This window comes from Micropterus dolomieu, linkage group LG17 (genome assembly GCF_021292245.1).
Source record: "Micropterus dolomieu isolate WLL.071019.BEF.003 ecotype Adirondacks linkage group LG17, ASM2129224v1, whole genome shotgun sequence".
Lineage (NCBI taxonomy): Eukaryota > Metazoa > Chordata > Actinopteri > Centrarchiformes > Centrarchidae > Micropterus > Micropterus dolomieu.
Window position 1 is genome coordinate 20,033,167 of NC_060166.1, and position 21,742 is coordinate 20,054,908.

General features: G+C 40.3%; 1 protein-coding gene and 3 non-coding genes across 9 annotated transcripts in view; 3 read left to right on the forward strand and 1 right to left on the reverse strand.

Annotated features, from left to right (window-relative positions):
• LOC123985532 (F-BAR and double SH3 domains protein 2-like) overlaps positions 1–21,742 on the forward strand; it is an 80,225-nt gene that overhangs the window by 3,584 nt on the left and 54,899 nt on the right. For all 6 annotated transcript variants that reach the window (XM_046073118.1, XM_046073120.1, XM_046073124.1 and 3 more), the window contains exon 2: positions 3,608–3,705. In XM_046073118.1, coding sequence (XP_045929074.1) covers positions 3,608–3,705 — 98 coding nt within the window. The remainder of the gene's footprint in view (positions 1–3,607; positions 3,706–21,742) is intronic.
• trnat-agu lies at positions 13,311–13,384 on the forward strand. Its single transcript has one exon. It is a non-coding gene; the product is annotated as a tRNA-Thr (tRNA).
• trnat-agu lies at positions 14,060–14,133 on the forward strand. The gene has a single exon. It is a non-coding gene; the product is annotated as a tRNA-Thr (tRNA).
• trnam-cau lies at positions 19,045–19,117 on the reverse strand. Its single transcript has one exon. It is a non-coding gene; the product is annotated as a tRNA-Met (tRNA).

A 21,742-nucleotide genomic window follows, 5' to 3' on the forward strand; every position in this document is an offset into this window, starting at 1 on the left:
TGAATGAGTGCAGGTTATAGCCCCTGGTCTGACCACCCAAATTAATTTGTGCAAGAGTTGATGAAGTTAGCAGCACATGGCGTCTATATGTTTCTAAATGCTTTCAGGGGCTGTTAAAATAGTGTTTTCTGTCACCTTTAACTGCAAAAAATGCCTCTTTCAGCCCCTCCAAAATTCAGACAAAAGTTGAACACCGATTGTTATGTTGATGGATTATTGATTTGAGTGTGTGTAGCCTAGATCTGTGTGAGCACACTCAAGGTAGATGTCAGGTAATTGTAAGATAGATCGATTGATGGGGGTTAAATTATTTGTGTGTGTGTGCACGTCTTTGATACTGATGTACTATACCGACATCCATCCATCTATCGTCAATCGCTTATCCTGCATACAGGGTCACGGGGGGGCTGGAGCCAATCCCAGCTGACATCGGGGTACACCCTGGACAGGTCGCCAGTCCATCGCAGGGCCACACATAGACAAACAACCACTCACGCATAACAATTTAGGGTCACCAATTAACCTCGTCCCCATGTCTTTGGACAGTGGGAGGAAGCCAGAGCACCCAGAGAGAACATGCAAACTCCACACAGAAAGGCTGGGGAAACCGGGGTTTGAACCTGCAACCTTCTTGCTATGAGGCGACAGTGCTTACCAAATATAAATGACGTGTCCATTTACTTTTAATGTACACATGTAATATGTTGTTTAAGTATAATTAATATAATCCATCCATCGTCAACCGCTTATCCTGTGTACAGGGTCGCGGGGGTGCTGGAGCCAATCCCAGCTGACATTGGGCGAAAGGCGGGGTACATCCTGGACAGGTCGCCAGTCCATCGCAGGGCCACACATAGACAAACAACCACTCACGCATAACAATTTAGGGTCACCAATTAACCTAGTCCGCATGTCTCTGGACAGCGGGAGGAAGCCGGAGTACCCGGAGATGACCCACACGGACACGCGGACTTGCTGTGAGGCGACAGTGCTAACCACTGCACAAAATATAAATGACGTGTCCATTTACTTTTAATGTACACATGTAATATGTTGTATAATTTCTCTCAATATAATCCACTTAGTCTTATTTCCATACTTTTTAGACACCTTATTGTGAAAACCGGACGCTGTCACATGTGTATCCTCGCGCTAAATTCATCAAGTCCGACCCAATTTGATAAATAATGTTGTATGTGGTTCTCGTATCGTGTAACATGAAGACTTCACAACCTCTCTTCAGGTAGGACTCTCATAATGCAAGACTTGTCTTTGTAAAGAGAGAAAATTACCGGACAAAGTCGCTAACCTGCCTGTCAGCTCGCACTGGTCCGTTTCAGTGGATTTACCATAAAGGCTTGAATACGTGTGCACTCCAAATTTTATTCCATGTTTATTTTCAAATCAGTACTCAGATATTGGTAACATTGTCAGTAGAGCCAGGGGGTAGCATTACCTCAATATTTGGAGCTTGGCTCGGAAACCAGAAGAACGCTGGTTCAAATCCCACCAAAGATGCCCCTGAGCAAGGCCCTGAATGCTTAACTGCTCTCCAGGTGCTGCACAATTGCTGCCCACTGCTCTTAATTATGATGGGTTAAATGCAAAAAACTGAGAAATTTCCCCTCATGGATCAATAAAGTGAAGGAAAAAGAAACAATTACACAGATATAAGGACTTACTGCTTTTCTGTGTTGCATGTTATTTTAAATTGAATATATTTGACCTTTGAACTGTTTGTTGAGAGTTTGGCATTTCACAGATTGACGGTTAAGTGACCCTTCTCTGAGCCACGCCCCGAACACGCAGCTGGCCAATCACAGTGCAGTATAGGTCTCACTCTAACTGAGGTCTGACACTTTCATGGCTATGCTCCATTGACTCTGATGCAAAATGAGTAATTTTCTAGCTTTATTTCCTGTATTTTTCCAAGATATGGTCAAAGCTGTCCCTGGGGAACTTTTAATAGTTACAGTCGCTACCCAGAGAGGTTGACAGGAGAAGCACGATTTATTCACTTTCCAAAACCTAAAAAAATCTGGGAAATGTTGGATGTCTATCGTTTCTAATGTAATGTTAGTTAGCTAACGCTAGCTGACCTACTACTGAATTTAACGTTATATAGCCCTACTGTTCTGCTTTTTAATGATTTTAATAGTGAATAGAGATATACTCAGCTGTGCAGAAGCAGTGTTGATCCTTAATATCGTTGTCTTCTTTCTCAATAGTCAATAATACCATAATAGGTGGTTCACTTTTACTCTGTGATTGGTAGGCTTTAGCTTGTCTTATTTTTTCACGTCTGTTTGGCAGCCTGAATACAACGTTCAAATGCACAATGAAACTGCAAAAACGTCTGTTTCCTTCTGAGATCGTTTTTTCCAAAAATTAGACAATATTTCTTCAGGGAGTGTAGGAATAGACTGGCAGCTGAAAGTCCTACAGGTCTGTAAGAAACTAAGGGGGCGTGGCTTAATAAAGGGTAAATTGAAAAAATAATGTGTAAGTGTTAGTTACAGTCTTGTTGGACAGTGTTACTGTGTTTCTCACACTGGTGTGAGGTTGGGTGATTTCATGCAACATTTATTCTAACTAGGGTTGGGTGATATAGCCACTGAGGAAAAGAATCCTTATTAATTATGAATGTGTAACGTTATATAACTTTCATGCAGGTAGAGGCATTCTTATGTGACCAGGAAAAGACAATATTTTAACTCTATTATGATAACAGAAGTCTCTGACTTTATCAATATGGCAGGGTAAATGATTTGTTGTATAGAGCTGGGATTTTCTGTATGTGAACATGAGTAGGGTTGGGCGATGTCTACAAAATTTCCATCGGACGTCGTCTGCAATGAGACATCGGGATAGACGATGTCATCGGGTGCGCGGGCGGGGCAGCAGTCGTCTTATGTGCACGTGTCTTCTCGCACAAACTTCACTCGGTAAAAAAAAATTGGTAGACTATTAACTTACGTTATAAGTCGCGGTCGCAGTGGATATTTTACGCACGGACCAGGTAAAACAGCATTGAACACACGGTGCAGATGTTGGTTTCAGTTGTTTGATAGGCTGCGTCATTAATAAGCCGACATGCAGCTCACCTGCTGCCGTGATAATATGGGAAGAATACATATGATAACAGATCGCGGGTGGAAATATACGGAAAAAAGACGATTTCTCAGTCTTTTAGACGACTTTATAAAACATACTGCTGATGGAGAAAATGGAGCAGACGGTGGGAGAGAGACAGAGAGAGGCGGGGCAAGCTGGGGTGTTTACCTGAGGTGTAGGTGTGTGTGAGTGTGGGGAGAAGAGAATTCAGAGGCAGGTGCAAACCATACTTAAAAACAATAATAAGAATGTTTGTGGTCATTAAAAGCTGCTTTCACAGAGTGGTATAATGTGAAAATTTGAGATTTATTTTGCTGGAGGGGCGGGGGGTTTACAATCACGATGCCGGTTCAACGTCGTGGTGTCTGTCAGCCATCGCCGATGGACGATGGCATCGTCTATTGGCCCAACCCTAAATATGAGCCAGGAAATGAGCATCACACTTGCACTGCAGACGGATGACTAAATGACAGATTCTTTTTGTTTCCTCCAGGTCAAAGTGACACAGGAGCTGAAAAACACACACACAGAGCAGATGACAAGGCTGCACTTTAAACACCAGACCGAATGTGACCTGCTGGAAGACATGAGGTATGGACACACATGCGTGTGCGTTAACACGGTCCCGTTATTGTCCATCCGCAAAAAGAACTGAGGGATATCAGCCGCCAGATGGTTTTAAATCCTGTCATCGTTGCTGACTGCAATGTGCAGGGCATGCGCACGTTGATACAGCTGGAGGGGGAAACAACTGATGAGTGAGGGAGGAGTGGCATGTTAAAGAAAAAGAGAAGGAGGAGTATTGTCATATTGTAGTCTTTTGAGAAGGACAAAGGGTTGGGAAAATGATGAAGGAATTTCCTGCTGTCCTCTTCCTGCTCTCCGACTCTGTTTCTTTCTTCCTCTCTTTCTTCTTTTCAAAATTTCATTTTGTATCTTTCTCTGTCATCTTCCCCATCCCTCATGTTGTTTCTGTCTCTTTTACTCTGATAATCTTTTTGTCTATCTCAATATCTCTCTTTAAAATTTTGGCTCAGCTCTGTTTACTGGTGACGTGTGTGAGTCTGGCAGTTTTCCCATTTGAATTTGGCGATGGGAGGAAACCCTGGTTCCTTCACACGCACCATTTTCTGTGTTGACTAAGCATTGATTATTTATGACAGCAAACTCTCTAATCCTATTTGCTTCTCTGACTACATCCCTGTCTTTCTCCCTTTTTCTCATTTTCACGCTTTCACCATTGCTTCTCACTGAGACTTCTCCCCCTTTTTTAGTCTTGGGGGCAGTTCCAGCTGTTTGAGAACAGATTGCCTTGTTGCTGCCGGGTTTTGGAGAGTGAACAAGGCCCTGGTCTCACTTGTGGGAGAGAGGGAGAGCCAGTTTAGCATGTGCAACCACAGCGTGTTAGCTCTTTCAGTTAGTGAGGGATGGCGCTACATGCCACTGGGTAAAGATCTTCAAATTGGCTTTGTCATCCTCATGATTGAAAGACGCTTCCTGCTGTGTTTTCTCTGTACATTCCTGTAGTCTTTAATGTTTTGTAATTATTTCTGATGACACATTCTCATGGTGGTAAAACCAAGAGCAGCAGGGTGGTGCAGTGATTAGGGAGACAGCCTTTTGATTGGGAAACCTGGACTCAAGCCCCTGCAGCAAGGAGCACCTGCTTTTTGTTGATGTGTCCTTGAGCAAGACACTGAGGCCCCACTAGTTTAGTCAAAATGTGCTTTTTTTATTTAGTGTTTTCCACAGGATTTGGAGGGACTGTGGTGGGTGGGTCCGAAGTCCAAGAGGGTCCGGTAAAGTAAATTACATGTGTCCATTTACTTTTAATGTACACATGGTATATGTTTTATACTTTCTGTGAATATAATCCAATTAATTTCATTTCCATACTTTATAGACTTCTTATTTTGAAAACTGGACGTTGTCACATGTGTATCCTAGTGCTAAATTCATCAAGTCCGAACCAATTTGATAATGTTGTATGTGGTTCTCGTATAACGTAACATGAAGACTTCACAGCCTCTCTTCAGGTACGACTCTCATAAAGCAACACTTGTCTTTGTAAAGAGAGAAAATGACAGGATAAAGTTGCTAACCTGCCTGTCAGCTCACACTGGTCCGTTTCAGTGGATTTACCATAAATGCTTGAATACGTGTGCATTCCAAATGTAGGTGCGGCTAGCTTAATTGCCTTCTCAGAAAAGAGTGACAGAAACACTCAAAGCCGGTCAGACCATTTGTTGCCTTTTCTAAGAAGTCATCCACAGATGGAGTGGATGTGCTAGGAGACAATTCAGCAGAACAGTGTCTACAAATACTGATTTTTGCGTCTTTCTCAGACACTTTAAAATGCCTCCACACTGCCGACATGTGAACCTAATTGTTCAGTAAAATTTATTTGGTCTTTTGACGTATTAGGCAGAACACAAAAGTGCTTTTTTTGCTATTTTCGGCCGATTCATTTCGGTGGCCGAACATTCAGTGCATCCCTAAAGATAGCCGTTCAATACACACTGACTTTGACCGCTGTTACTGCTGTCAGAACCAGCTGTTTTTTATTTCAACAGCGCAGTACCCGAGTTGCTAAAAGGTGGCTGCTGGCCAAACCATCAACTGTTATCACCAATACAACTGAGACGGCTGATCTGATGGCATACATGAGAAGTATACAGGAAGAATATTCGCATTGTGTCTTTGTCCATGCCCACCAAAGCTTTATAGAGATGTAGGAAACTCATTGTAGATCAGTCAGTACATTTGAAGAAACTAAAGTGTGTCTATTTCTTGAGAAGCAGGAGTAATGGCTGCCTAGAAAACTGCTAGCGGGCTAGATAGACCTTTAGACTGTGGTAGAATTTCTGTCGCCAAATTTCTGTCACAACTTGATTTGACAGAGTAAGAGGGCGGAAATGATACGTCTATTAATCAATCGAGTTGATGGACGGCAAAATAATTGTCAAAATTTTGCTAAACATTCCCTGGTTCCTGCTTGTGCAATGTGAGGATTTGCTGCTTTTCTCTCTTTGACATCACTGCATATCAGATATCTTTGGGTTTTGGACTGTTGGTCAGACAAGATGTCACACTGGAATCAACATTTTAACAGTTTTTCCTATTTCAAGAAGTCCTATAGAATAAAGAATTAATGAGTGATTTAATAGTAAAAAAGAGTCACCACATTTCTTAATATTGAAATAAATTGTTAGCTGCAGCAATACATAGATAACTAACCCAATACTTTATTGAGACGTCAAGCTCTAGCTCTTGTAACAGATGCATCCCTAACTGGCTTGACTGTTATGTTAAAAATGCAGTCGGGATTTCCACAGGAAAAAGCAATTATTGAACTGTCCCCAACTAGGGTCTGAATACAGAGTAAATAATGTCAATGCTGCCTGCAAACAGTGAATAGATTATAGTAGGAAGCTAGCCAGTTGGCTAACACTGGGACATATACAGTAATGCTCATTATTGTAAATTGTCCCTGTAATTACATACTTTTGATTGATCTGGACTGAAACTACGACTGTAATTGTTTATGTAGACTATGTAAATCACTTGGCTAGACCTTTGCTTTGGTGCTAATGTCATGTCAACTTAATGTCCAGAAATCATCTTCAAAATAGCTGGACTGTGTGGCCATTTAATGAAACACATACAGGGTTGACAGACATTTTCCTACGTAAAGCCTATAGTAGATTTTAACTCTTAAATCCCAAAATCTGCTTTGAGGTTATTTACCCTAATTAATTAATCCACAGGCTGGCTTTAATCAACGCACACACTCAAACACATAAACACAAGTTGCTAGCTGTAGTGCATTCAGCCTATGTGTTTAACGATCATTAAAGGTAAAAAGGGGAAACATAAAGAAACTAAGAATGAAAGAAATAAGAAAGAAAGAAAGGCGGCCCGACAGAAAGAAGGAAGGAGAAAGGGCAGTTTTTAATCCTCTGGGTTTTAGCTGGACTAGTTTTAGGAGAGAGGATAAGAGAAAGATAGAGAGAAGAGAAAACGATGACGAGTTGGTGGACTCAGGGAGTCAACTTGGTGTCCTCAATCCAACTAAATCCCCCATACCCTTATTTCTGCCTCAACAGCTACACACGAGCACACACCACCCAGTGCAAACCACAAAAAATAGGCAAGTCTAGGGTGACCAGATGAGAATATGTGAAATTCGGGACAGGGGAGATTGGAGCGGGAGTGGCCTCCTGTACATTACATTCACTGTAAACAGACAGTAAAACACACAAAAGTCAAAACTAAATGCTAAAATGTATAATTTTTGTCATACTTTTGTCGTTAGAAAAACACAATGACTGTGTTGTATGTAACGGTGTGTAAATCATGATCACTTATATACAATTTATTTTATTAGTCATTTCATCAGGGCGCTGTCAGATTAGCTAGCCTAATCAGGAAGACTTGCTTGCCAATCACAAGCGCCATGTGTATCCTGTTACGGTCCTACTCAGCAATCAGAGCGGGCACAGGGTGTGTACATTTTACAACAATAAACGAAACTAGAGGAAAACGTGTGGAATAATGTCGTCAGCCGAACCGACACAGGCGCTGTGCCACGGTTTTGTACATCCTCTGCCCGGCGCTAACTCACAGTGTTTAGCCTGCCCTACATTGTTGATGTGTTTTTAATTTGTCCTTTCTTATGCTTTTACTACAATAACAGATCTCTTGTTCTGCTCTCTGCATGGCTACATATAACCGACATGGAGCATTTCAGAATAAGAGCATTTTGCCTCTCTGATTTCACTGACTTGTTCAGATTTTGCAAAATCAAAAGTCGCAATTAGTTTTTTTCCCAAAATTGTTCAGCCCTAGTTTAGTGTAATATTCGGGACAAACAGGACAGGATGTGGGACAACTGCTCATAATTCAGGACTGTCCTGAATTTTTTGGGATGTTTGTTGACCCTATCCTAGTCTCATACATACTTGTATTCACCTTTTTAGACATTTGGTCACATTGACCTGTAGTTTCATATAGCCACTTGTCCTCCCTTTTGCTGAATAAGGACATACCTTCACCTTAATAACGGGAGCTGTAGCAGATTTTCAATACAGCAGGTTTATCTGTAGATTTGGATCAGTGAATGAAACCAAACTGCATCATCATGACACTATACAGAGTGCCACGATGATGGCCTTTTTGCAAAGGGCATGTTTTGCCCTGCAGCGCTGTGTTCAAAATCTGTTCACATGATAAGCAAGAAATGGTGTGGCTCACAACATATTACCCGTCTGTGAAGACGGCATTTGTTTTTTTACAAGAGAACTTGTAACTTATCCCGTTGTCGCTGTTGTCAAATGCATAATTTTCCGTAGTCCAGATTCTTTATGAAGAATCTGCAAAGAGCATCATCAATTGTAGAGATGACAGCAATGACAAACCAAAGGACAAAACAAAGGATGAAAGTGCCAGCTTTTGTGGCTGATGCCTGCTAGACAGGACTGGACTGGACTAGAACTGGGGCCCTGATGTGGTTTAGTAATTCATCCCCCTCTTTCTTTTGTGTGGCACATTTGCATACTGGGATAAATTTCAGTTTCACTCAAGTTTATTGACCAAAACCAAGGAATTATCTGCATGTCATTAAAACCTAATGGGTCTCCACGCTGAGTAGCTCCCCAGTTTGAACCCAAAATTATATCAGAGTCCTCATTAATGGTTTTCGCTGCAACCCTTATAATATAGGAAGAGGAGGGGAAGAATAGGAAATCAATTTGGGGGAAAAAGACTCAAATTAATGCCCTGCTGATTCAGACCCTCCTAATATAATTAGGTGTCTTCTGTACTTGGTTAAATGACAGCACACAGACAACCTGCAGAAGGACCCCAGGTAATACTAAACCCAGGGGGTACGGCTGAAATGACAGAGATGATGAGGCAAAGATGATTCTTCAACCATGGCCTACTGAACATTTATTTATTTATTTTAAGAGGAAAATATATTTAAATGTCTTTCACACCAGAGCAGATAGCTGAGTCACAGTTGCCCTACTATCCCTTTAGGAAGTTCTGGCTATGACTTACATAACTGTGTGATTAAAACAATAGCAGTGATTTGCCGTTAAAACATGTTTATGTTTAAATAATAAAGGGGTCTGGTATGTACAAGGCAGTCAGATAATAGGATAGATATTAACCAGCCATAAACCAATCTAAAATACCATAATAATACAAACATCCTTACAATTTAATGCAATGTAATACAGTACTGCAATGAATCCTAACTTTATGAAGTTGATGTTATTCAGTGTTTATCAAGACTGTGTCAGACAGTTGATTCAACTGTGTGGCCATTTTGGAGCCTGCAGTTTTATGGTGTTGTTGTACTGGAACTGCATTGTACTGCATAGTGTTGTAGTCAAGACTGCCCAAACCGAGACCAAGTCAAGACCAAGACCGGAGTTTATCGAGACCGAGACAAGACAAAGACTTTTAGAGGCTGAGAGCAGTCGAGACCAAGACCAAGGGCGGTCGAGACGGAAACAAAACCAAGACCATCAAAAAGTGGTCTTAAGACCAAGACTGGTCTCCAGTACCACAACACTAGGTCGCAAGGAGTTTCTGATATTTTGTCCATGGGAAAAGTAACCAGACGAAGTTCTTAGCAACCGAAAATAATCGGTGTTTCTCATTGCCTACATGGTATGGTTTTTCATAAAGGTGCCGCAGAATTTGAGCAATGAGTCATCTATATAATTAACATGTGATATTTGGTTATATATTACACAGTATTTCTGTTTCTGTTTTTCAGTTGTTACCATGTGCCTCTGCAGCATTTTCAGGATTTGTATAATAGAAAACATTAAGCTTAATTGACTTTAGTCCGTGTCAGAGCAACAGATACAATTTCCTCTGATTAAATTACAATGGCAGCGCACTAAGCAGTCAGTTGGTGTCAACGCTTTTTTTCTGTGACAGATTCAAGTGTTCAACTTCAGATTATCCTGAACTGTGATGGTTGGACATCCACTAAATTTCACTGAAAATTGTTTAAGGTTTTTAATTGTTTATCGCTTTGACACCTCATGTTTCAGAAACCACAGCTGATCAGAACAGTAGTTTGCTATGATGTTAGGGCCACCCTCCTTCGGTTCGACCGGGGGGGAACAGTGTCTGGTTTTGTACAGTGTCTGGTATATCTTGGTCAACTTTTTCAAATCTCCTAGGAGTCCCATCTTTCTATTTCCCAGTAAGCAAACAAAAAAATCCTCAGTTTGAGGTTCAATTCAAAAGTTGGCCAACGAAAATAAAACCAAGTGACGCTTCTCGTGTTTAATAGACAAGCTTAGTAATTCTCCGACAACACCAGAGTTCCCCACCCTCCGATGCTGGTAAGCAGCGCACTGGCTGTAACTCGGGACAGACTGGGCCTCTTTTGGACTTGTGAGTTTGGTTTGAAATGCCGTTTCATAGATATTTCCTGAGCTGACTGGTGGCTGTGTGTGTGTGACGCTGGCGCCGATTGCCATAATATGCTTACCTTACTACACTCGTCTTTGTAGTGACACTGTGTGACACTAAAGTCTCTGTCGTGTCAGCTTCTGTCAAGCGTAAGGCCATTGTACAACAACAAGTCAAGGTACAGCGTAAGGTGCGAAGTTGATGGTTCGTCTACAGACTGGTTTACTCTTGGGTGTCATGTGACCAGAGTGCAATCGCAGCCTTTGCGATTAGAAAATCTCATTTTATCACAACGTGATAATATTGCAAATGCAATTATCCCTATTTTATATTTGCTAATGCTCTCACACAACCTCTTAAAGAATTAACTAGGCTAAATAGTAGTGGGAAATTACAAATTACTTCAATCTTCTCATTTTGTTGCTTGTAACTTGTCCATTTTATTGTATTTTGAAATTAAATAAAATAGTGAATGTCCAAATGCCTGCTTGGTCTCGGAGAGAAAGAACTGCAGAGAATATGCTCTATTATGTCTTGTGGCGATCACACATTGTGAAAACATGACCACCCTCCACCGCCTCTGTCTCTCTGTGACTCATGTTGCTTATCCTGTTGTCACTGATCTCAGGCTGTGTCCTGTAAACCATTGATCTCAGCTGTTTTCCAACGTTTGATCGTTCCCGCTCTCTGCTCTCTTTTTACACACACACACACATACAGTACACGGGCTTAAGTTGTGTCTCAACTGGGATAGTTCCGTTAAGACACTAACATGCAGTACACTGTGTACAGTATGTACTTACATGCGTAGTGGGAACATTTCGATAGGGCTGTGTTATCTCAAATTGAACATGGATGTGGTGCACTTACCGGAAATGACAATTGCGACATTTGACCGCTTCTTCTTTTTAATGGCAAATTGAAAGAGGGCGGATCATTATCGCCATCATTTGACCGTGATTGTCACCCGCCAAAATACAGTATCTGCAGCCTTGTTTGCCCACTTAAATTCAATTTTAGTAGAAATTAATAAAAATGAACATACTTTTCACCACTACAGCTTTCCCGGCCGCCATTTTCACAAGTTTGAACATACTTTGGTGGTCCCTCCCCTTCCGCTACGTGCCCAAGATGGCGACCTTTGAGGGTGAGAAGTGTCCAGCGTCCCACACTCAACTTTTTGACCTTTACGAGTGTACCATCCGGGTACTGTTGCGTTTTTTCAGATTTTGAGAAAGGAGAGGCTGGATCCGATGAAAAGTAACAAGAAAATTTAATTAAAAAATAGGTGAATAAAAGATGGCATTACAGAACAAACATGAAACAAAAACACTGCAGTGGACTGGAAAGTTGTTCCTCTTTTCAGATTTACAGCTTACAGTCCTGATTCTCACAAAATGAATTCTTAATATCCTCCAGGTATGTGGGCGGGTCTTTTCCTCCAAATGGCTCAGGACCATAGCCATTGGTCGTTTGGTTACTTCTTCGTCACCCAATTAGGAAGGGTGTACCTTACTGCTCTATGTTACTTTTGGTCGAACAAAAGAGCGCCAATTCCCAGACGTGAAACCCCCTTCAATCTACAGGAATAAACAGTCTTTTGCTCTAAACTAATCATGGAGAACAACAGGGCTTGTCTACAAAATGGTTGACACCCTATTTTAAGTGTCAATGAAACAGTCAAAAAACTGTCCTTCTGGCACTAAACAAAGAGGTGTCAGTTTTCTTTACATAACAAAGAGGATACAAACAATGGTTTAATCAACATTCTAATGCAATCGTTTGGCCTAAAACCCAGCAGGTTTACATTTGAAGGAAAACACTGAAACACTGGAATACATTAAGTTTGTTGTAACTTTTTAAAACTCAACAGTACTCATAAGTGCACTGCTTTTTGCCATACCTGAAGTAAACACACATCCACTCAAAATAGCAGGTGTAAGTATGGAAGGGCGCAAATTGAGACACAACATTAGTGTACACTCTCAAGAACTTACAAATTTCCTGTCAGACACTCACTCATCTGGGCATTTTCTTTCTTTCTTAGAGGAGACACGATTGGAGGAGAGAGACACAGACAAGCATCTTAGGAGAAGTACACTATATCCTTAGCACAGTAACAGTAAACACAATTGTTTATGATGTTATGATCCAACAGCATGCGGGTGATATTATAAAACTAAATAAATAAAATAACCATTCAAGACTTAACCTGAATGGGCTGTTCTGTTTGTTTTCATTCTGCCTTGTGAAACACACAGTGCCGTACAGACACGCATAGTGTGTGTGTGTGAGATGTTTGTAGCTGGTAATTGGGTATCCATATTTACATATGACGTCTCTGCTGCAGTGTAACCATGGTGGTGGAAGAAGCCTAGACATGTCCAACGATCCCACTGAGGATGTGTGTGTGTGTCTGTATCTACTGGTGTTGACTTGTATGTCCCACAGTAGTACTATAAATATACCGCAGTAAAAAGATACCAAAGCAGAAAAGGCTTATTTTGTGGCATGTATTCCTAATTTTAAATACTTGACTCACATGTATTGGTTCCCTAGACTCATGTCACTGCTCATATCAGCTACTGAAATTGAATCGGTTGTAATATTGTGACCGAGTTACATCACACTTTTTCACACAGTTTACAATTTATTTTGCATGTCCCATTATACAGATGAATTTCTAAAGATTTCTTCACTTAAAAGCTGTAAGGCACTCTGTCGTAATTTTTTCTCTTGCCGCAGGTTGCATAACAGCAGGCGCTGTGGCTTAGTTGGTTAAAGCGCCTGTCTAGTAAACAGGAGATCCTGGGTTCGAATCCCAGCAGTGCCTTTTCTGTGGTCGTCACTCACCAGGACTGAAAACAAGCATCATCTGGCCATTCACATGCACTGGGCATGTGTGTGTCGGTGTAAATAGAAAGCACATTGTGTTCTCCGCAATTGCACAAGATTCGGCTAAAGAAAACAGTATTACTATAAGTGAGCGAAGTACTTTACCAGAGATTTTTCTCTTTGCATGGACTGACAATGTGGTGGAACTGTTACTGAAAGTAACATGGGAGTACAAAACGACTATGGCGGTGGAAAACAGGAGACCCTGAGTTTGAATCCCAGCAGTACCTTTTCTGTGATCAGCACAAAGTCTTGTATCAAAACTAGAAAACAACACATGGAAGTGGCACAACTTAAAAAAGAAACATAACAAATGTACATCCTTCTGTACATGTGAAAAAAGTTTTACACCCTTTAAAGTCACCAGATCTCAACCCAGTTTCCCACCTATGGATCACCTGGGTCTGTGTTGTTATAGATATTGGTGGTCAATTGCAATCATTGCTAAGGTATCTTCAGTCTGATTATTACCATTTAAACATGAGAAAAAAGCATTTTATCTGAAGGTTTAACATTTCCTACAGAATCTAAACACTTGTGATAATAAATGCTTTTTGACAATAAACGGCTAGAATAAAATCTATATTTTAAATATTGTGTATGAGGCTCGTATGGCGCTGTGGCTTAGTTGGTTAAAGCGCCTGTCTAGTAAACAGGAGATCCTGGGTTCAAATCCCAGCAGTGCCTTTTCTGTGGTCGTCACTCACCATGACTGAAAACAAGCATGAACTGGGCGCGTGTGTGTCGGTGTAAATAGGAAGCAGATTGTCTTCTCTGCAGTTGCACAAGATTCAGCTAAAGAGGACACTATTACTATAAGTGAGCGAAGTACTTTGCAGAGATTTGTATTTTTTGCAAGGACTGACAATGTGGTGGAACTGTTACTGAAAGTAGCACGGGAGTGCAAAGCGACTGTGGCGGTGGAAAACAGACTGGGAGTCGTAGCAAAGCAAATATGGCGACATGCACAGTAAAAGTGTAAAATCTTTTACTAAAAATACAAAAACAAACACATTCTCAGTAGCACTGTATTTTCGCTTTGCGTGACTGATGAGAACCAATCAAGAATCTCAATTCAAAGTCCTCCGTTTTCGCCCGTCCGCACTAATATACTAGTTTTTAAATGAAAACGGGGTCAGCAGCATTTTCAAACTTCTCCATTTTAGGTGTGCGGATTCACCATTTTATTCTGAACGGCAGGTGTAAGCATAGCAAAACTGCTGCGTTTTAAAACGAAAGTGTAGTAGTGTGGATGTAGGCTTGGTTGGTTAAAGCACCTGTCTAGTAAACAGGAGATACTGAATTTTGAATCCCAGCAGTGCTTGTTTTACAGTCAGCACAATTCTACTAATATAATTGTGACAACACAGCTTTTATCTGTTGAGGATTAGGTACAGAGAGAGAGACATGCTTTGTGTGTCTTTTATCCTTTATATGTCTGTAAAGATGTTTGCCTAAATATTCTTTCTGGCTGTCTTTCTGCATTTGATTGAACAATAGCTCTTTAAAGCCAATTTCAGTGCGGTTTTAAAAAGTAGGGGTTGTTTGGGATCCCACAGGGATCACTAAGGGAATGGTTAAGCGTAAGCAAATAAAACCACTTGGCCAAGGTTAGGCAACTTAACACACTTAGTTAAATGCCTCTGCCGCTGTCACATGGAACCAAGGGGTTTTTCACTGCATTGCAGCTAGGGCCTGTCACACTGATTCAGGTAGTGGTTGGAGTCTTATAAACCTTCAAAGGGGAATTACTTCTCCTACAATAATTTACTCAGTCACGCATGTCCATAATTTTCTGTACACGATAAGGGAAATCATAACGTTTGTTACGACATTATCCTTTGGTCAGTGGCAGGCAGTTGAGTTTTGACACAGTGTTCAGTTCATAGTGCACTACAGCAGGCCTGTATCTTAATTAGTTGAAGTGCCTGTTTAGGAAACAGGAGATCCTGAGTTCAAATTGTGACAACCTGGATGTCATCACCAGATTTCACCACCTGTGTACATCCCCGGAAACACACATTTTCACAATCTACTCGCTGATTGGTATCTTTGGTTTTCTATTTGAGCAACTGAATATATCTGGCCTAAAAAAAAAACAGTGTGAAAGAAAACCCCTAGTGGAATGTTTTGTTCGATTATACTTTTTTTTGTTGACTTTGGATACTGTGTGATACTGTGGTTTTTTGTGGACAATCTTAATATATTTTGGTTTTGCGCTAAGATTTTGTGTTTGTGTTGTTGTTGTTGGGTTGGGTATGGTCATTCAACAGTAGGATGTACATTTTGATAAGTGTGCATCCTCTTTAAATATTTTTAAAAATTAAAAAAAAACACAAACGAAAGAAATCACGACTGGCACTGACCAGTAGTAAATGACAGACGAATGAGAGAGAGTGGGCTGGCACCCCCAACCAAATAATCAAAAAGAACCCAGAAATTCAGACTGTCATAGAATCCCGGCAGTGCCTTTTTCTCCGCAATGTCTCTTTAAGAATAATTTTAACTGTGGCAAAACACATGCATCATTGTACTGTACTAAGTACTAACTCTAGACAACAAATGCAGCCCTTGCAGAACTTCTATGAACATAGCTTTTTGCTAAGAGGTGAGTATATGGCCAGTGTAACAAAAGGACTTTTTAGCTTTTTGCGAGAAGACCTTGACAAAGAATACTGACTGGAGGAAGACTGATGTTAATTAAAATGAGTGAATGGAAATAGGTCTGTTTTGAATTGGTGAAAATATCAGTAACATGTCCACTGATGTCAAAATGATCTGAATGCAACTTGATTGCTAAAATGACTACCTCTAACTTAAGATGCCCAAACATAATCCCCTCCTTTATAAATCAAACCCTTGTGTTTAGAAAACTGCATTTATTCATAGGCTTTCAGTGTCCTCTTTATATTGTCTCACAATACACACATTACTAACGACTCTATGTATCTGTTGTAGTCCAGGTTAATGGTGCCATGATGGTTTTAACTTGAATGCCACACCCTTAGATAAACCAACCTTACCCTGCCTTGAGATTCGCTCTCAATTTCAAATTACATTTGAAAAAAAAAATGTTGGATGATATCCTGTCATGTGTTTGTATTTTTAAATGCATTAATGGGCGTACAAAAGACATGATAATGAGTCAACAGTCCAACCAAGAATCATAATCTTGAGATGTTTGGGAAGGACGTGTTAGCTTGTGCTGTGTGTTAGGTGGTTAAAGTCTTTGTCTAATAAACATGAGAGCTAGTGTTCAAATCCCCATAGTCTCTTTTCTGCAATGATTTTGGTGTCAGATATCTCCAATATTGCAATAAGTACAGAATCGTTAGTGTGATTCCTATCACAAGCTGCTAATTGCAAGCACTACTTCTGCGATTTTGCTATGCGAAACAATTACATTTATTTATTATTTTTTAATTTATCAAGCAAAAATCCCAAATAATTGCCAGTACCAACTTCTTAAATGTAGGGTTTTGTGTTCTACATGTCTTTGTATATTTATACATTTTTTACTTTTTCTGACCTTTCATTAACTAAATGATAAATTTATTACTAAAAAATGGACAGATTTAGCTATAAAAAAAATATTGTTAGTTGTAACCCTGCTTGTGTTTAAATATATGTATATCACTAATGCTCACCTAAACATTGCTCTTTAAGGGACTCCTGTGGGGCGCTGTGTCCCTGTGTTCTTGTGTTAAGGAATATCTGTGTTGATTTAGGTTGCAAGGTATCTTCAAATTCAGAACATTACCAATTTAAACCCGAGAGAAATTAAAGGGTTTTTAATCTGAAGATTTAACATTTCCTAAGGAAAACGCTTGCTTCTTGTAAAAGCTTTTTAAGAAGAAATAAATTGAATAAATTTCATATTTTAAATATGTTGAAGTCACATTGTGTGACGCTGTGGCTTAGTTGGTTAAAGTGCCTGTATAGTAAACAGGAGATCATGGATTTGAATCCCAGCAGTTCCTTTTCAGCTGGCAGTAAAACTGCTCTTCCCAAAAGTCATCCTGAATTAACTGTAGAGGTACCTTTAGAAACTAAATACTTGTCAGTTGCAGTCTACTTTAGTATTGGTCTCTCTGCAGGACATGATTTGTAACCACAAAGCATGACCTTTATTTATCCTTTGGATGAGAATACACTTACAGGACAACTCAGGAACACAGACTGCTTAAAGCTACGTCTTGAGAGATCTATTTTTAGAACAACAAATTATAAGTTCTAGTGTTTGCTAAAGGGTTGTTATCATTTATTCAGACAGCTAGGCCTGGATGGCCAGTAAACCCTTTTCTTTTTTATCTCACTGATCGGGTACAGATGTGGGGTGAATGAGCTGCTCATTAGCTCTTGTGGTTATGTATATCATTTTTGTTTGGTTTAAAAAAAAAGGACATTGGAGACTCCCGAAGGCTGATTATGGCTGAAACATGATCTATTCTATGTTGAGAGAAGGTGCAGTAGATTACTTGATAAAATATTTGTATATGTGCATCAACTAATACCTACAGTTCTTCTGTGGATTTAGGCAGCCTCAGCTGCTTCTCTCTTTTTATGTAATCCCAGACAGACTTGATAGTGTTCAGATTAGGGTTCTGTGGGGGCCACACCATCACTTCCAGGACTCCTTGTTCTTCTTTAAACTGAAGATACTTCTTAATGACTGCTGCAGAATAAATTTGGGGCCAATCAGGTGCCTCCCTGATGGTATTGCTTGATACAAAATTATCTCCCTCTACTTCTCAGCATTGAGGAGACCATTAATTTGGACCAAATCCCCAACTCTGTTTCTTTGTGCTTCTTCAAAAGTGCTAGGACAGCATATCTGGAAACCCCTGTCTGCCTTGAAATGTCTGCCTAGGAGAGACCTTGCTGATGCAGTATAATTCCCTTGTGTCTTGTTGTGCTCAGTCTTGCTATGGTGTATAACATTTGACAGTGAACTGTCTTGAGAAACCTCCCCTTGTTAGCTGAGTTTGGCTGTTCCTCACCTAGTTGTATTCCTCCTACACCGCTGTTAATGATTGTGTTTCAACCTACATATTGAATTAGTGATCATTAGCACCTGTTTTGTGTAATTGTTTAATCCCACACCTCTCCTGACTATGTGTAAGTGTACCTAGAAGAATGTATGCTGTTTTGAAGGCAAAGGTTAGTCACACCAATTACTTATTTGATGTAGATTTTTTTCTGTTCACTCACTTTGTATTTTGTTAATTGAGAAATTGAATCTGTTAACATGTCTATTTTTGAAAGCATTCTTACATGACAGCATTTTTTCCACACCTACCTAAAACCTTTGCACAGCACTGTATGTGTCATGTTGCAAAGTAGGGTGATTATGTTCAGCTCATTTTGAAGTGAGAGATCACATTATTGTTGTGATTATACAGAACTATTCATATCTAAAATAAGTCTCTGTCATGTGAACGCAACTGTGACGAGTTTAATCAGTGAATCTTTTTTCCAGTTTAATCCATTTAGGCGTTTGGAAACAATAAGCACTTCAGGCAGGCACATACCATTTAACCTCATAGACCTAACTTAAGCCATTTTGTTCTTTTGAATCTTGCTGAATTTCAAAATAACTGCCCCGTGTGAGGCTCGAACTCACGACCTTCAGATTATGAGACTGACGCGCTGCCTACTGCGCCAACGAGGCCTGTGGAGCTGAGTGAGCATGTTTGGCTTACAGTGGACTCAGTACTGAAGGGTGGGGGTGGAAGTCTCTGTGTGATCAGGGGAGGGCGCATGTAGTATTTCAACTGACATGCACGGGGGTGGAGTTAAACACTAAACACGTGCTCCAGCTGCTTGAAGTAGATCATTGACAGTTGGAATTATTGCAGTTTTGTATGCGCTCCTCTGTGCAGGATTTAAAAGGCTGCTTCAGTCATTAAGAATTTCTCATGTCTGTTTTTAGCTGTTAAACCCAAGAAATCTAAAGCAGCCTCTGTTTAGAAAGCAGACAGAAACACAGCAGGTTTAACACAAAACGATGCCTTGGGAAACGTTTGACAAGAAGCACTGCCCTATTTGTTTGCGCTGTAATTAGCATAGAGAGATTTGGCAGTAATTATGCTGTCTACACTTACAGTAAGTGTCTTCCTCCACTGTTTTCCACTGCTTGACTGTAGCTGTTAAGTTCCCTCGCACACTCAGCTGTATGGAGTTTATTTTAAATAGCATTGGTTTGGTGAGTTGAAGTTCCAATGAAAAAAAACTTACACATAGGATAGATCATTGGGCTGCATACATCCTATGCTGTTTAAAAAGATGGTTTTAACTTGAAGTTGCAAAAAGCCCAGGGCCATTGTGTTTTCTAAACAGCCAGAGGATGTGGCGTTAGATTCTTCAAGCCATGTTAATTTAATATCCAGCTAAACAAACTGTTCAGTGCTTTCATGCTGTGGTAGATATTTTTTTTGTGGGTGTTCTTGATGCCTGGAGTCAGAAAACAGTTTGCTCGTGCATTAATATTTGAATTGCTACACTATGATTCAATTGTTGCTATTTCTTGTAACGGATCAACAGCAGCTATTCAAAAGAGACATTCCTAGTTATGATAATACACCACCCAATCTAGATCCATCTTGCATCTGTCAATACCAATCATACAAGTCTGTGTAATCTATGTATTGTTTCCCACATAATACAGATCTCAGGTCTGAAGAAGAAGTCAATCTTGAAATAAACCCTGATCCAAACCTTCTTAACATGTCGTAATCAAGTAATTGAAATAGGAGCTCCCAAGTGAGGCAGTGAGTCTTAATAACAACATGTAACAGAACAAATAGAGAATTCTAATGAACCATCCTTTTATAAGCCCACTTCCACACTGTACCAACATTTGCATGTGAAAAAGAATCCTGTCCGCAATAGTTTATCGTTTATCATCTCCATCCAGACTGAAAAGCCAGAACATAGGACATAAAACAATATCAGTATGGCTCAATCATTTCTTCTTCCCGTCAGTTGGCGCACAACGAAACCTGATTTCTAGAAAGGCTAAAGCTCTGTCCGGTAACCTCCAGCTTTCCATGATCACTTATATTGTGTTTGAATATAGCGGAACACACCTGTTGTTCCTATTGATACCTGTTTCTGTTTGCAAACAACATATCAAGTTTTAAAAAGTGATTTTAACATGACTTATGAATGCAACCCATTAATCAAAATGCACAGCAAATCCTGCGCCACCGTGATGTTAATGAAATCACAATTTTATGCTGCTAAATCATCTGACAACAATAAAATGTAACTTTTTTCTCAATTTTTTCTTAATTTCTTAAGGATTGAATGCAATGGTTTTATGAAAACTTTTTTTCATGTTTGCCAAGCTAAAGATAGTCTTTTCTAAGCGTATTGCAGGGTGCTGTGGCTAAAGCCTAGTTCACACTACACGGTTTTTAGCCTGATTTGCCGCTCGGTGAGCTCAGCAACCGTCAGGCTGTGATCAGGGGTAAATCCGTGATCGATCGGTGGTCGCCAGTCATTATGTGTGAAATACTCAACGACATGTCAAAACGGCTCCCCGACACATTTCTCACACATCGCCGAGGCCTGCCATATATCTAGCATGCCAAATATCTGGAAGAGTCGGCTGCAAAACACTTTTTACTCACCTCCAGCTTTCTCTGTTGCACAGATAATCCCTGCTACCTGCTTGTGCTAATCCTTTCTTTCACTCATATCCTTTGTCTTTTTAATTGGTATCTTTATAATAACAAACAACAGCTTGTTATTATTGTTATTATAAAGATACCAGTCGGCGAGCTCGGTGACCATCAGGCTGTGATCAGTGGTAACACATGTGAAATGTGAAGAGGGAAATGACGCGTTTTCTTGACAAAACGTGGTGGAGACCAGCGTCGGGTGACAGAGTCATTGTCAGCTCATGTAGTGTGTGACCCCCTGTCACCGATCCGTCACGTAGTGTGAACGCCACAACGACTTAAAGACTCCTGTCACAAGACGGCAAGTTGTGTAGTGTGAATGGCACGGCCATCAGTCGACGCTGAATGTCGTGTAGTCTGCACAAGTCTTTCGTCGGGTTAAGTGTCCTTGGTCTGAATCCCAGCAGTACCTTTTCTCCATGAGTGTGGTATCAGATATCAATAAGTAATCCCCATAATTGGAATTAGTATAGGATCATTTGTGTGATTCCAATCATTAGCGACCAATTGCAATCACTTTGGAGGTATCTTTAGTCTACGATATTGCCATGCTAAACTAAAGCAAAATGATTGATATCATTTATCAAGAAAATATGCCAAATTTGCTGGTT